The sequence below is a fragment of the Rhincodon typus genome, chromosome 32, assembly GCF_021869965.1.
Source record: "Rhincodon typus isolate 14 chromosome 32, sRhiTyp1.1, whole genome shotgun sequence".
Lineage (NCBI taxonomy): Eukaryota > Metazoa > Chordata > Chondrichthyes > Orectolobiformes > Rhincodontidae > Rhincodon > Rhincodon typus.
In genome coordinates, this window is record NC_063363.1 from 35,974,332 (window position 1) to 35,989,385 (window position 15,054).

General features: G+C 40.7%; 1 protein-coding gene across 1 annotated transcript in view; it reads right to left on the reverse strand.

Moving 5' to 3' along the window:
- Positions 1 to 1,936: 1,936 nt before the first annotated feature.
- The window catches only part of nfrkb (nuclear factor related to kappaB binding protein), a 96,221-nt gene continuing 83,103 nt past the window's right edge, over positions 1,937 to 15,054 (reverse strand). Inside the window, exons 24-26 of the mRNA XM_048615380.1 lie at positions 8,368 to 8,474; positions 5,856 to 5,991; positions 1,937 to 2,299 (exon numbers count right to left, since the gene is read on the reverse strand). Of these exons, the coding sequence (XP_048471337.1) occupies positions 2,177 to 2,299; positions 5,856 to 5,991; positions 8,368 to 8,474 (366 nt within the window). The 3' untranslated portion in view covers positions 1,937 to 2,176. The remainder of the gene's footprint in view (positions 2,300 to 5,855; positions 5,992 to 8,367; positions 8,475 to 15,054) is intronic.

Consider the following 15,054-nt stretch of genomic DNA (forward strand, 5'->3'; position numbering starts at 1 on the left):
GACCTGTTTTTCCTTGAGTTGGGCGGCACGGTTGCTCTGTTGCCTCACAGCGACAGGGATCCAGGTTCGATTTCACCCTTGGGCGACTGTGTGGAGCTTGCAAATTCTCCCCTTGTCTGCGTGGGCTTCCTCCGGGTGCTCCGGTTTCCTCCCACAGTCCAAAGATGTGCAGGTTAGGTGGATTTGCCATGCTAAATTGCCCATATTGTCCAGGGAGGTGTAGGCAAGGTGGATTAGCCATGGGAAATGCAGGGTTATGAAGATAAGGTACGGGGGAGCTGGGTCTGGGTGGGATGCTCTTCATAAGGTTGGTGCAGACCCGACGGGCTTCATGGCCCTTTTCTGCACTAGGGATTCTATGACTCTTTGCCTAACTGCTTTAGTTAAGCACGGATGGCAATTTGCTGTAATAGTAGTAATATATTTATTTTGAAATATCCCCAATAACATCTGTTGCTGCTCCTCCATTGATTATCCCGCAGTATAGTAAGCCAATTCACTTTAGCTAGCTCAGCTAATCTTCTCCCTTTCAAACTGGACGTAGAATTCAGATTCTTGCTGTTCTTCATGGGCGCCCTAACTCTGATGTCATGATTTAATTCTGTCTCATAACCCAATACTAAGTTTAATGTAACCTGCACTCTGGCTGATTCCTGAGCAGGCTACTGTTAGAAACAATCTCAAAAGCATTCTCTGAACCCTTCATCCAGGTACATTGGCAATCTGGTTTTTCAGTTTATATGTAGATTAAATCATACAAGCACCCAACATTCCTTCTTGTATACTTTGTCCTACATTGTGGTTACTGTTAAGAGGTCAGTTGACCACTCCCACAGGCAATTTCTTTCCTTGACTATCATCTCCAATCCTACATCCTGATCTCCTGAACAAGGTAAACTCTAATTTACGAAGGATTTTTAAGTTTAAGGTTTGAAGTGATCTGTAACATTTATCTACGCTACAAAATACAGACAATGGAACAACACCATCATTACTGCAAACCCAATACCTGGTGATTAGAATTTCTGAAAAATCCCATTTTCCAAAACCATCCTTCACAAATCCTCATGTGCAAACAGAAAGCTGCTGTGAAGGCAGCAACAATAAACAAGCTTCTACTGACAATGACTGAAACAGTGCAGTAAGGAGTGACTTAGATACACAGCACCTTAAAGACCATACATGTTCAGCATTCAAAGCATGCTTCAAAGAAATGTTAATGCAGACACCACTATTGGACAGGCAGTGGCATACAGGTGATACCTCTGGTTGAGTAATCCAGAGGCCCAGGCTATCGCTCTGGGAATATGGGCTCAAATCTCATCACAGTAACTGGTGGAATTTAAATTCAATTAATAAATCTGAAATATGAAGATAGTAATGGTAACAGCTATCACGGATTGTCAAAAAAAAGGGTTTACTCTTGCCCTTTACGGAAAGGGATCTGTCATCCTTGCCTGTGTTCTGACCTACATGTAACTCCAGACCCAGAGAAATGCAGATGACTCTTAACCACCCTCTGAAATAGCCTAGCGAACACTCCGTTCAAAGGCAACAAATGCTAGCCTTGTCTGTGATGGCCACATTGTGAAAGAATAAAAGAAAACTACATGTCCACAAACAGGATCTTGCAATGTGTTGAACTGGCTCCTCCCCACTGCCTCTTATAGGCAGGAGCTTCACCCATTGCTAGGCAGCAATGTTATAATATCTACACATACAGACTCACTTGTGATCAGGAGCAGGGTTCAATGCTGATGTTTCATCACCTCTGAGGGGTGCTGAGGATGCCCACAGCAGTACTAGAGATCTGTGATGTTGCCACAGACTGGCATATAATTAGGGATCATCAGACATGGGTGATGAAGTGTCAGTCTGTGTTCACTGTGCACGTATTACTGCCCTGTTGGTCAGAAAAGATTCCTGGTACATCATGTGCACAACAGACTTTCTTTTTTATTGCATTTACTGTACAGATTTGTAAAGATATAGTTTTAACATTTCAATACTTCACTGACACTTTCAGTCAATACAAGGGGAAAGAGGGAGCAGATCCCCAAGCATTGGGCACAGCTGCCAATGAAACAACTTCATGAAATAATGAATATATAATGGAAGATCTGGGTAATAAATAACACCCTCTGGGTCCACAGGTTTGACAGTGCTGTTCCAATAATCACTGGTCCTGTGACGGCTTCACTGATGGTGCGGTTGTCACAACGACAGTAGAAATAGGTTTGGTGGAGCTGATGACTGTTCCTTGGTGAAGTTGCTGAGCTGGTAAGTGCTGAATCCGTACCTGAAAACAAAGTGAGAAAGGCTGAATGATAGGGCACGACAAGAAGATAAATCCTCATTGACTGTTATAGAGAGCAAATCCTTACTGCTTGTTATGAGGAAAAACCCTCATCAACTGATACGGATTGATACTGGGGATGAATTATCTCGGACAGTCACTGAAGTAACACTTCACATTGGGTGTTCAGGCATTCCAGTGTGTACAGATCTACTGTCTTGGCCTCCATTAATCCTCCCCCCACAAGAAAAGGAGGAACTTTCACTTCTCCACAGATGCAGGGTGAAGATATCACCAGCTGATTGGTACCGAATGCCTCTCACAATCTCCTCGACAAACAGAGAACACTGGAGATTCTCTGGGGATCCCATCAGCATCAATAATGGTGGAAAATGGGATTATTAACACACATCCCCTATTCACACATATGTACAATACACACACACCTTGATTTATACATATTTTAAGATCAGTTATTTTAGTGTTTGGATTTTTGCTGCTGGTATGAGAGTTTTGGGCTGTGTCTATGAAGGGTTTAATGATTAACTTGTTAGTACTTCTGTAGCCATGGTGATTTCTTTTAAAGCACAGCATTAGAAGGAGAAAGATCCTGGAGAGTAGAGGGGGTTTATTTTACCAAGAGAGTTTATGAACAAACATATTAAACAGTGTGCATTAGATTTTTTTTGTTTGTTTAGGGGAAACACCCATAGCTTACAAAAAGCAGCTTCGAGGTTTCAGTTTGGCAGTGTTTCAGAATTCTTGGCTGAAGTCAGATGTGTAAAAGAGTTGCTCTTAAAGAAGGGAGATGGTTTAGATCTGTTAGTAAATAAGTTATCTCTATATGAAGAGTTTAGTTTGCAAGTTCCTTAAGTGTTGCTTAAAACCACGAAGGGGTGACTTAAAGCTGGGAAAGTCTATGATGAATGAAGACTACCAGATTCTCAAGATGTGAGATTAAAATTAGAGTTAGTTTTAGCCTATAGATGTGAAAGAGAAGGGAATTCTCTCTGGTGAGTGCTGTATAAGTATGTTTGGGATCAATGCGACTGTATTTTGTTATGTGTTTTGAAATCCTTAAATTTGCGTCATAAGCAAGTCAATTGGTTTATTCTCTTTTATCTTAATCTCTTTTGCATAATAGACTTCTTTTTGATTGTCAGAAATCAGACGATACCAGGTTAAAGTCCAACAGGTTTATTTGAAATCACAAGCTTTTGAAGCATTGCCCCTTTGTCAGGTGAAGTGAGAGAGGCACAGAATTGATAGGCAGAGAGGTCAAAAGATCATACAAGTGGTGTGAGTGGAATGTTGACAGGCCGAACAATAAGTCTCTGCAGGTGATCAAGAATATCAGACAATGTGAGTAAAGTGTCAATATCTGAAGAACAAGCAAAAGGTGACCTATAATCCAATTAAATGAGGCAGAGAGATAATTACAAAAAATTAAAAATAAGTTGGTGCTGGAGACAAACCAAATGACTGGAATAACACAACAGTCTCATGTCAAGGGTCTAACCAAGATAATAAGCAATCCAAAACTGTACAAACCAATTAAGGTAGAGAGATCACTACAATTTATTCAAGGTGACGGTGTCAAAACAGGACAGTAAGGCAGATTTTACAACTACAGATCGGTGTGGTGGGGTTACATGTAGCATGACATGAACCCAAGATCACGGTCGAGGCCCCCTTCTTGGATATGGATCTTGGCTATCAGCTTCTGCTCGGCAATTCTGCATTGTTGTGTATCTCAAAGGCTGCCTTGGGGTATGCTTACCCAAAGATCGGCAGCTGAATATCCTTAACCACTGAAGTGTTCCCCGACTGGGAGGGAACATTCCTGTCTGGTGATTGTTGCGCGGTGTCCATGCATCCATTGTCATAGCTTCTGCATCGTCTCACCAATATATTAAGCCTTGGGACATCCACTGGACGAGTCACAGGAGTATCTGCCATGTACATGGCAGATACGTGATAATATCCATGTCAATGATCTGGCCTGTCTTGCAGCAGTTGCCGTGGCAGGATTGTAAGGTTGATGTTGACCTGAAGGCTGGGTAGTTTGCTGCAAATGATGGTCTGTTTAAGGTTTGGCCGTTTTCTGAAGGCAACAAGTGGATGCATGGGGATGATCTTGGTGGGATGTTTGTCATCATTGATGATATGTTGAAGGCTGCAAAGAACATGCGTAGTTTCTCCACTCCAGGGAAGTACTAGACGACAAAGGATACTCGATCGGTTGTATTCTGTGTCGGTCTTCAGAGGAGGAAGACAGACAACCTGTAACGGTACTATCCATGTCAATCATCTGGCATTTTTTGTGGCGGTTGCCATGGCAGGGTTGTCTGACTTCTTTGTCTGTCTGTCCTTGTACGATACGCGACAATCAGCAGGAGGTTTCCTTGCCCATGTTTAACCTGAAGCCATGAGACTTCATGGGGTCCAGAGTCAACGTTGAGGACTCCCAGGGCAACTATCTCTCAACTGTATACCACTCTGTTGCTACCTCTGCTGGGTCTATCCTGCCAGTGGGACAGGACATATCCAAGGATGGTGATGGTCGTGTCTAGGACATTGTCTGTAAGGTATGATTCCACGAGTAGAACTATGTCAGGCTGTTGCTTGACTAGTCTGCGTGACAGCTGTCCCAATTTTGGCACTAACCCCCAGATATTAGTGAGGATGACTTTGCAGGGTTGACAGAGCTGTTTCTGCCGTTGTCTTTTCTGGTGCCTAGGTCGACTCCAGGTGATCCATCCAGTTTCGTTTCTTTTGAGACTGTATAGTGATTAGTACAACTGAATGGTTTGTTAAGCCATTTCAAAGGGTGGTTAGGAACCAACCACATTGCTGTGGGTCTGGAGTCACACGTAGGCCAGACCGGGTGAGGACATCGGATTTCCTTCCCTGAAGGACATTAGTGAACCAGATGGATTTTTCCAACAATAAACAATGGTTTCATGGTCATCAGTAGATTCTTAATTCCAGATTTTTTTTATTCAATTCAATTCCCACCATCTGCCATGGTGTGATTTAAACCTAGGTCACCAGAACATTAGCTGAGTTTCTTGATGAATAGTCTAGCAATACTACCACTGGGCTATCATTGACCAGAAACTCTAGGGTGCATTTTTATGGTGAGAGGAGAGAGATTTAAAAAAAACATGAGAGACAATTTTTTTACATAGAGGGTGGTTTGCGTGTGGAATGAACTTCCTGAGGAAGTGATGGATACAGATACAATTACAATGTTTAAAAAACATTCAGATAAGTACATGAATAGGAAAGGTTTGGAGGGATATGGACCAGGAGCAGACAGGTGGGAGTTTAGTTTGGGATTATGTTCGGCATGGATTGGTTGGACCGAGCGGGTCTGTTTCCATGCTGTACGGTTTTATGACTCTATAACATGGGTCAAAAAGTGATAATCAACTTACTTACCTATGACTTTAAACTGCAACCAATTTCTTAGTAACTGATACCCAGCACACCCAAACACTAAAAAGACACATGCTATTTCCTCATATCCCAATCCCACTATCCCATCCTGTATTACCTGTGTAGCTTGTCCTTGTTGTTGAAGCTGCTGGAGTTGCTGTGCAGTGACAAAGCTGACAGGTTTGTTCCCAGTGATTAGTTTGGTCCCTGCTGGCATGGTCGTGAGAATGATGTTTCTGCCAAGTCCACTGATACTAGTAAGAGATAACATGCTTTGAGAAATTATTGCATTTTCAGAACTTAAATACAGAAATGAGAGCTACACAGGCAGGTTTTCTTTCTCTATCTCTCTTATGTCTTCAACATCCTTTGGTTCGTTATATGGTTTGACAGTGAATGTTGAGATGCTCACTGCTCAGCCAAGACTTGTCCTTGCTGCAAGGGTGACCACACCTTCATGCTGGATTCACCCAGCAGCAACCAGGAGAATCCTTGAAAATACTCCTCTTCAATACCGCACTGCATGTTTCTAAACTGAAATTACCAGGTGCAGGTCATTCAACTTGCTCAGCCTGTTCCAGTACTGAATCAGGTCATGTCTGATCTGTACCTGAACACCGTCTACCTGCTTTCACTTCATAACTCTAAGTTATGAAATTTCCTATTTTACCCCAGATTCAGCAGCCTTTTAGCAGGTAATGCTCCGGATTTCTACGGTACACTGAGAGAGGAAGTGTTTCCTGACATCGCTCATAAACATCATGGCTGTAATTTTAAGATTCCAATCCCTCATTCTAGATTTTCCCACCAGAGAAAATGGTTTGTCTTCATAAAAACCATCAAGTTCTTTAATCGTCTTAAACATCTCTATTACCACGGAATGGTTATAGCACAGAAAGAGGCCATTCAGTCTATTGTGCCAATGCTCTCTGTAAGAGCATTTTTGCTAGTTCCAGTTCCCTGACTATTCCCTGTAGCTTTGCAAATCTTTCTTCATTAGACAGTTATTCAATTCTCTTTTGAAAGTTATTATTGAACCTGCAGTCACTACACTCTAGGCAGTGAATTCCAGAACTTAACCATTCGCTGCATGAAAATTGCTTTCTCACGTCACCTTTCGTTCTTTTGCTAATCACTCCAAATTTCTGTTCTCTGGTTCTTGACTCCTTTGCTAATGGGAATTGTTCTCTCTATGTACTCTATCCAAACCAGTGAATTTTTGAACACCTCTATAAAATTTCTTATTCAAGGAAAATAATCTTTCCATGTAAGTGAAGTGCCTCACCATTCTTATAAATCCATTATTGCACTCATTCTACTGTTTTCATCATATCTTAAAAGAAGATATGCCCAGAATTGGACAAAATACTTCAGTTGAGGTTGACTAGAGTTTTTTGAAGGCTCACTGTAACTTCCTTGCTTTTGTCCTCTATGCCTCGCTTTAAAAAAGCCCAGACTCTCGCTCATTTTTTCAACCAGCCCTACCATTTTCAACAATTTGCACACAATTTACCCCCAGGTTCCTTTCTCATCAACCCCTTTTTGAATTATGTTCTTTACTTTGTGATGTCTCTCCTCATTCTACCTGCCAAAATACATCACACTACTCGACATTAAACTTCATCTCTCAAATCTCCATTCATGCCACCAACTTATGTTTCTTGAAAACTATTGTTATCCTTCATTGTCAACAAATTTTGCAATTGTACCGTGTATGCCCAAGTCTAAATAATTAACATAGATCAAGAAAATCAGTGGTCCTAGAATTGATGTCTGGCGAACAAATTGTATATCTTCTTCAAGTCAAAAGCTGATAATTTCTCACTGCATTCTACTTAGCCAACTTTGTATCTATTCTCCTTTATCCTGTGAACCTAAACATTGCCGACAAGCCAATTATGTGGGACTCTATCAAATGCCTTTCAGAAAATCACATTCTCCGCATCAACCACAGTGGCTTCATCAATCTTTCTGCTGTCACATGAAAAATCAAAATCAATTTTGTTAAATATGATTTGTCCTTAACACATCTGTGTTGGCTTTCCTTAATTTATATGCCTTTGTCCAAGCAACTGTTAATTCTGTCTCAGATTATCATTTATAAAAGATTTCCCAACATCAAGAATTAAATTAACTCTTAATCTTCTATGCTGTATTCATCCTCTCCCTGCAATTGAAGTCTCTAACTTGGTTTGCTTAACAATGCAAGCTGGTAATAAAAGCTGATCCCTTCTCATCTCAGAGTTGTCCTGGTGTAGCCTGTGTATTTAACAGGTCAATATCCAACTGTTGAATTAGGCAGAGGTTTTCAGAGATTTTTAAGGGTTTTATTGTTAATCGATAGTTTAAACAGACAAATGGGTTTCCACCTTTCCCTTCTGAACCCTATCTCAGTCCAGAAGCAACTCCTCACCAGGCAAAAATCCAGTTTTTTAAAATACTCTATTTAATATCATCAACAAATCTGACCAATGTACACTGAATTTCTGATTCCAAGTTACGTTTGTAAAGAAATGTAGAGATGCTAGTTCTGATCCCTGGGACACTCCACTTAATACATTTCCTCAGCTCTACTTAATTCATCTGAGGTATTACCAGCCCTGTGCACAATATTCCGGATTATTACTTACTTTGCCCCAAGATTACCCTTGATGATTGGTCCTGCCATCACTCCTTTTCCTTTAAGTGGTTGGTTTAGTACTGATAAAGGCACAGTGATTGTCGCAGGCAGCTTGGTCTGTAGAATGAAATCAGAAACAAATTCATTAGTTCATCACCAGAAACATAGCAACAGTTGCTGTAACGAATTCAGGGATACTTAGCTAAAGTAATACCTTACTCATTTTGTAGAAAGATAGTTCACCTGTGTAAACACAGCATGATCCAAAGGGAAAAATAGCCATCTGTGAGACAGTATACTTTAACAGTCACTCTTACACAGTGCCATCTACGAAAAGTAGGTCACAGTCACTTCCAGACTTTGTAGCAATAACCTCAGGTATACTGGCTCCTATTGTGACTGTAAACATATCTCATACGGCACTCCATTTGAAACTGTATATTAGCCACAAAGCTGCCATCAGCGCATACTTTTAAAAAGTCCATTATACATTCTACTCCCAAATTCTGCAATTTATAAAACTTGGAATATTTCCAAGATATTCCTAATCCCACTACATAAAACCTCCTGGTATATAGGAACAAAAGAACTAGGAGTAGGAGTAGGAGTAGGCATTTCAGCCCTTCGAGCCTGTTCCGCCATTTAATACAATCGTGGCTGATTTCATCTCAGCCTTAACTCCACTTTCCTGCTCGATCTCCATAACCCTTCAACCCATTACTAATTAAAAATCTTCCAATCTCCTCCTTAAATTTACTCAATGTCCCAGCATCCAGCACTCCCTGGGGTAGTGAATTCTACAGATTGATAACCCTTTGAGAGAAGTAATTTCTCATCTATTTTAAATCTGCTACCCTTATCCTGAAACGATGAACTCTCATTCTAGATTACACTCCATGAAGATGTTTTCTTTCTACATGTACTTTGTCAATCCGCTTTAGCATTTAATATACTTCAATTAGGACTCCTCTCATTCTTCTAAACTCCAGGCAGCAAAGGCCTAAACTGCTCAATCTCTCTTCACAAGACAGACTCCTCATTCCTGGAGTCAATGAACCTCCTCAACTATCCCCAATCCAACTATATCCCTCCTTAATTAAGGGAGCCAAAATTCTTCACAATATTCCAGATGCAGTCTCACTAATGCCTTGGACACTTGCAGCAACACTTCCATACTTTTATATTCCATTCCTTAAGCAAGAAATGCCAAAATTCCATTTGCCTTCCTTATTACCTGCTGTACCTGCATGTTAATTTTTTATGATTCATGCACGTGGATGTCCAGATCTCTCGGAAACACTCTATTTAGATAACAATTTGCCTTTGGAGTCCTTTGACCAACACGGATAAACTCTCACCTATCCAACTTACTTTCCCACCTATTTCCTTGTCATCTGCAAAACTGGCTATAGCACTTATGATCCCTGCTTCCAAATCATTAATAGAGATTGTAAATAGGTGTGGCCCAAGGATCAAATTCTGTGGCACACTGCTAGTTACATCTTGCCAATCAGAAAAAGATCCATTTATCCTGACTCTCAGCGTTCTGTTGGTTGGCCAATTCTCTATCCAAGCTAATAAGTTACCCTGAACCCCATGTGATCTTGCATATTAACTTGTTGTGCAATACCTCATCAAATGCCTTCTGGAAGTCCAGATGCCTACAGGATCCCCATTATCCAATTTTCTCGTTATATCTTCAAAGAACTTTAGCAAATTAGTCAAACATGATTTACCCTTCCTAAAACCATGCTGATGGATTGTGGTTTAACCTTCCAAATGTCCTGTTATTACTTCCTTAATAATGGATTCCAACAATTTCCCAACAGCACATATTAAACGTACTGGTCTATAGTTTCCTACTTTCTGCCTCCCTCCTTTGTTGAATAAGGGCTTTATATCAACGTTTTTCCAATTCACTGGAACTTTTCCCACATTCAGGCAATTTTAGAATATTATAACCAATGCACCCACTATCTCTATTGCCGCATCCTTTAAGACCCTAGGATGCAGGCTCTGCCTCCAATCCTGATAGTTTGCTCAGTACTTTTCCACAAGTGATGATTTATTCTAAGTTCTTTTATAACCTCTGTATTACCAGTTACTATTGGGATGGTACTAGCGTCCTCTACCATGAAAACCGAAACAAAATACTGATTTAGTCTCTCTGCCATTTCAGTGATCCCCACTATTAACTCTCTAATCTCATCCTTCAAGACATTCATTTTAGCTATTCTCTTCACTTTTATATATTTGCAGAAGCATTTTTGCTCTGTTTTTATATTTTGCACCAGTTTTCTTTCATAATTTACCATTGCTCTTTTTATTAATTTTTAGCAAGCTTTTTTAACCTTTTAAAAGTTTCCCAATTTTCCTGCCTACCACTCACCTTTGCAACATGGCATGCCTTAGATTTTGTCTTTTACCTTCCTTACTTAGCTGTGGATGACTTTTTCCTCTTTTACAATGTCTCTTCCTTTCTGGAATATATTCCAGTTGGGAAGCAATTGCGTACCTCAAACATCTGCCATTGCTCATCAACTCTCCTTACTTTTAGTCCTCCTGCTCAGCCCAATAGGGCCAAATCTGTCTTTATGCCTATGTAGTTACCTTTGATTAACTTCAGAACACTAGGGTGAAACTCCAACTGAATTTGAAATTCTAGTATGTTATGATCACTCTTTCCTAAAGATCCTTTGCAACGATATTGTTAATTAATCCCACCTCATTACACAATACCAAATCCAGAATAGCCTGTTCACTGGCTGGTTCCAAAACATAATGTGCCAAGAAACAACCTCTAATACATTCAATGAATTCTCCCTCGAGATGACCTTTGCCATTTTGATTAATCCAATCTACATGCATATGAAAATCACCCATGATTAATGCTGTACCTTTCTTACAAGCCCCAGTATTTCCTGATTTACACTGTGTCCCCCTGTGAGAGCACTGTTTGGGACCCTATAGATTACTCTCTCCATGGACTTCTTTTACAATGTCTCAATTTTCTTCAGAAAATGTTCTGAAGAAGGGTCCAGACCCAAAACGTCAGCTTTCCTGCTCCTCTGATGCTGCTTGGCCTGCTGTGTTCATCCAGCTCTACACCTTGTTATTGCAGATTCTCCAGCATCAGCAGTTCCTACTATCTCTTGGCACCCTATTGATCTCTCTCTTGAACTTTTCCCATTTTCCGTTTTATCCACCAAAATGTGTTTCCAATCAATCTGCTCCAGTTTAACATTTAGATCCCTAAAATCTGACATTTTCCAGTCTGGGATCTTACTTCCCAAATCCTCCGTCACTTTGACATTCTCCCCTTGGCCTGCCTTATTTCCTAGGACCAGATTCAGCACGGCTTCCTCACTGGTAGAAATGAACATTTACTGTTCCAGAAAGTTCTCCCGCACGCATTGAAGCATTTTCTCCCCTTCCATGCCTCACACTTTATGTCTTTTTCCTAGTGTACCCTAAGGCTAATTGAAATCACCAACTATCACAACCATACTTGTCCTGCAGGTTTCCATGATCTGTCTACAAATGCTCTCTTCTACTTCGTCCCCATCATTTTGAGGCCTACAATAAACATTTACTGGTCACCGCTTGGTTTCTCAACTCCAACAATTTAGATTCTAATTTAGGAACTGCATCTCGTTAATCTTTGACCGAGACTATTAAACTACCTCCCTTTTAACACATGCTGTTACTACTGAAAACCTTAAAACCCAGGATGTTAAGCATCCAGTCCTGTTCTAGTTTCATCTACGTTTATGACAATGCTACTCTGTCATATTCCCTGGTGCAATTTCTGCTTCTAGTTCCACAATTTTTTTAAAAACTATACTCCATGTATTGTGCTCTTACCTCATGCTTGTCTATTAGGTGGCCATTTCTTTGTTCATTGTTAACACTCAAACCTTCCCTCACTTTTTTTTTCCTCTGTTCTGCATTTCATCTCTGGTGCCTTCAAGGCTAGGCTCAATAGTCAAATCACTCCCCTGCCTTACAAATTTAAATCCACCCCACTACACTATTTACCGTCAGCCAGGAGATTAGTTCCATTTCTGCTCTGGTGAAGCCGATCTCTCCTGAACAGCTTTCTTCTTTTACAAAAGTGATCCCAAAGTTCCAAAACTCTAAAAAGCTCTCTTCTACACCATCTCTCAAGCCACGCATTTACCTCTCTAATTTCATTGGAAAATTAGAAAATTCAAGTTACAGCTTTCAGTGAGATTATGACTGATCTGTACCCTAACTGCATACATCTGCTTTGGTCTATACCCCTTCATACCTTTGCTTTACAAAAAATTATCTTCTCAGATTGAAAATTAACAACTGATCCTGCGTCCACTGCTGTTTGTGAAAGTGTTCTAGCATGATTCATTGGTGCAGTGTGACGTTCATACATTCTGTCCTGTTCATACATTCTGTCCCTTCCTTTCATTTCTGGTAACAATCAGCTTCATCATTAACCTGCCTTCTCCTTTAACAGGATATGACCAGCGGTGTCCCACAAAGATCTGCGTTAGAGCTTCAATTATTTATATATGTTCAAATTTGCTGATGACACAAAGTTAGGTGGCTTTATAAACAGTGGGGATGATAGTATAAAATTACAAAGGGATATCGATAGACTATATGAACATGCAAAACAATAGCAGATGAAGTTCGATGTAACCAAATGTGTGATTACCCATTTTGGATTGAAAAAGGATAGATGGTGTGAAGTTAAATACAGTGGATGTCCAAACAGACTTGAAAGTTCAGGTGCACAGATCTTTAAAATGTCACAAACAGGTGCAAAATTATCAAGAAAGCTGGCCTTTATATTTAGAAAACTTGATCATAAGGCTGCAGATATGATGCTACAGTTCTACAAAACTCTGGTTAAACCTCACTTGGAGTACTGCAAGCAGATCTGGGCATCATACCTCAGGAAGTATATATTGGCTTTGCAGAGTGTACAATGTAGGTTTGCAAGGATGACTGCTGCACTTCAGGGGTTAAGTTATTAGGAAAGATTACAGCAATTGAGCCTCTTTTCTCTAGACTTTTGAAGGGTAAGGAGTGATCTTATCGAAATCCTCAAGATACTAACAGAAAAAGACAGGGGAGGCGTTGGCCTAGTGGTATTATCGCTGGACTGTTAATACAGAGACTGAGATAATGTTCTGGGGACCCGGGTTCGAATCCCGCCATGGCAGATGGTGGAATTTGAATTTAACAAATATCTGGAACTGAGAGTCTAAGGATGACCATGAATCCATTGCCAATTGTTGGAAAAACCCTTCTGGTTCACTAATGCCCTTTAGGGAAGGAAACTGTCATCGTTACCTGGTCTGGCCTACATGTGACTCCAGACCAACAGCAATGTGGTTGACTTGTAACTGCCCTCTGGGCAATTAGGGATGGGCAATAAATGCTGCCTGGCCAGTGACGCCCTGATTGCATGAATGAATAAAGAAAAAAAAGATACAGGTAAACTATTTTCATTGGTTGGAGATTTTAGAATGAGGGAACATAATTTGAGAATTATGGTCAGACCATTCAAGAGAGATGTTAGGAAGCACTTCTGCACACAAAGAGTGGTAGATGTTTGGAACTCAGTTCCACTGCTATTTTTCAAATGACTATCACTAGATCCACCTTCAACACCAATTGTGGAGGTCATCACTGCCCCAAATTCAAATGGACCACCCACACCAGTCCATATGGAGCAAGACCTGACCAACATCTAGACTTAGGTTAGCCAGTGGCAAGTAACAATCTGTGAAACACAAGTGCAAGTCACTGAATAAGCAACTAAGAATCTAACCATCAGCCTTGGCATTTAATAGCGTTACTAACACTGAATCCCTGGGTTGCCATTGACCAGAAACTGAACTGTACTAGCTATTACACTACTGCAGCTACAATAGCAGGTTAGAGGCTGGGAAATCTATGGCGATTAACTCATCTACTCATTCTGAATGTCTGCCTACCATCTAAAAGACACAAGTCTGGACTTGCCTGGATGGATGCAGTTTTAACAACACTCAACATCTTCCAGGCTAAAGCAGAACGATTGACTGGCACTAATTCACCACCTTCAATATTCACTCCCTCCACCAGCAGCAAACAATAGTGTACACCTGTACAAGATGCACTACACCTTCAAACCTAAGACTTCTGACATCTAGGACAAACACAGATTCATACAAGTGTATACACCCGCGAAGTACCTCTCCACTCTGATTTGTGTCTAGATCACAGTTCTGTCATTGATGTTAGTTCAATATCCTCAAACTCCCTCCTTAAGAGCACTGCGGGTGAATCTACACCACATTGTGCTGTAGCAGTTCAAAGAGGCAGCTCACCACCTAACTTCTTAAAGGCAATTAGGGATGAAAAATAAATACTGGTTAGTGAAGCTCACATCAAGTGAACAGAATTGAAACAAAAATGGAATGGCTACAAAAGTAAGCTTTCGGCTAATTATGTTGTGACAGTTCTCAAATCTGAAACCCCAACCTTGGCCTACAAAGCACAAGTTAGGGGTCTGATGGGTTACTCTCCACAAGCCTAATTAGGTCCAATCCCAACAACACTCAAGAAGCTCAAAGCCCATCCAGGTCAAAACAGTTTCCCTAATTAACAACCCATCCATCAATCCAAGGAATAGACGAGGACGAGACCATGGTGTCCTTTGACATTACCA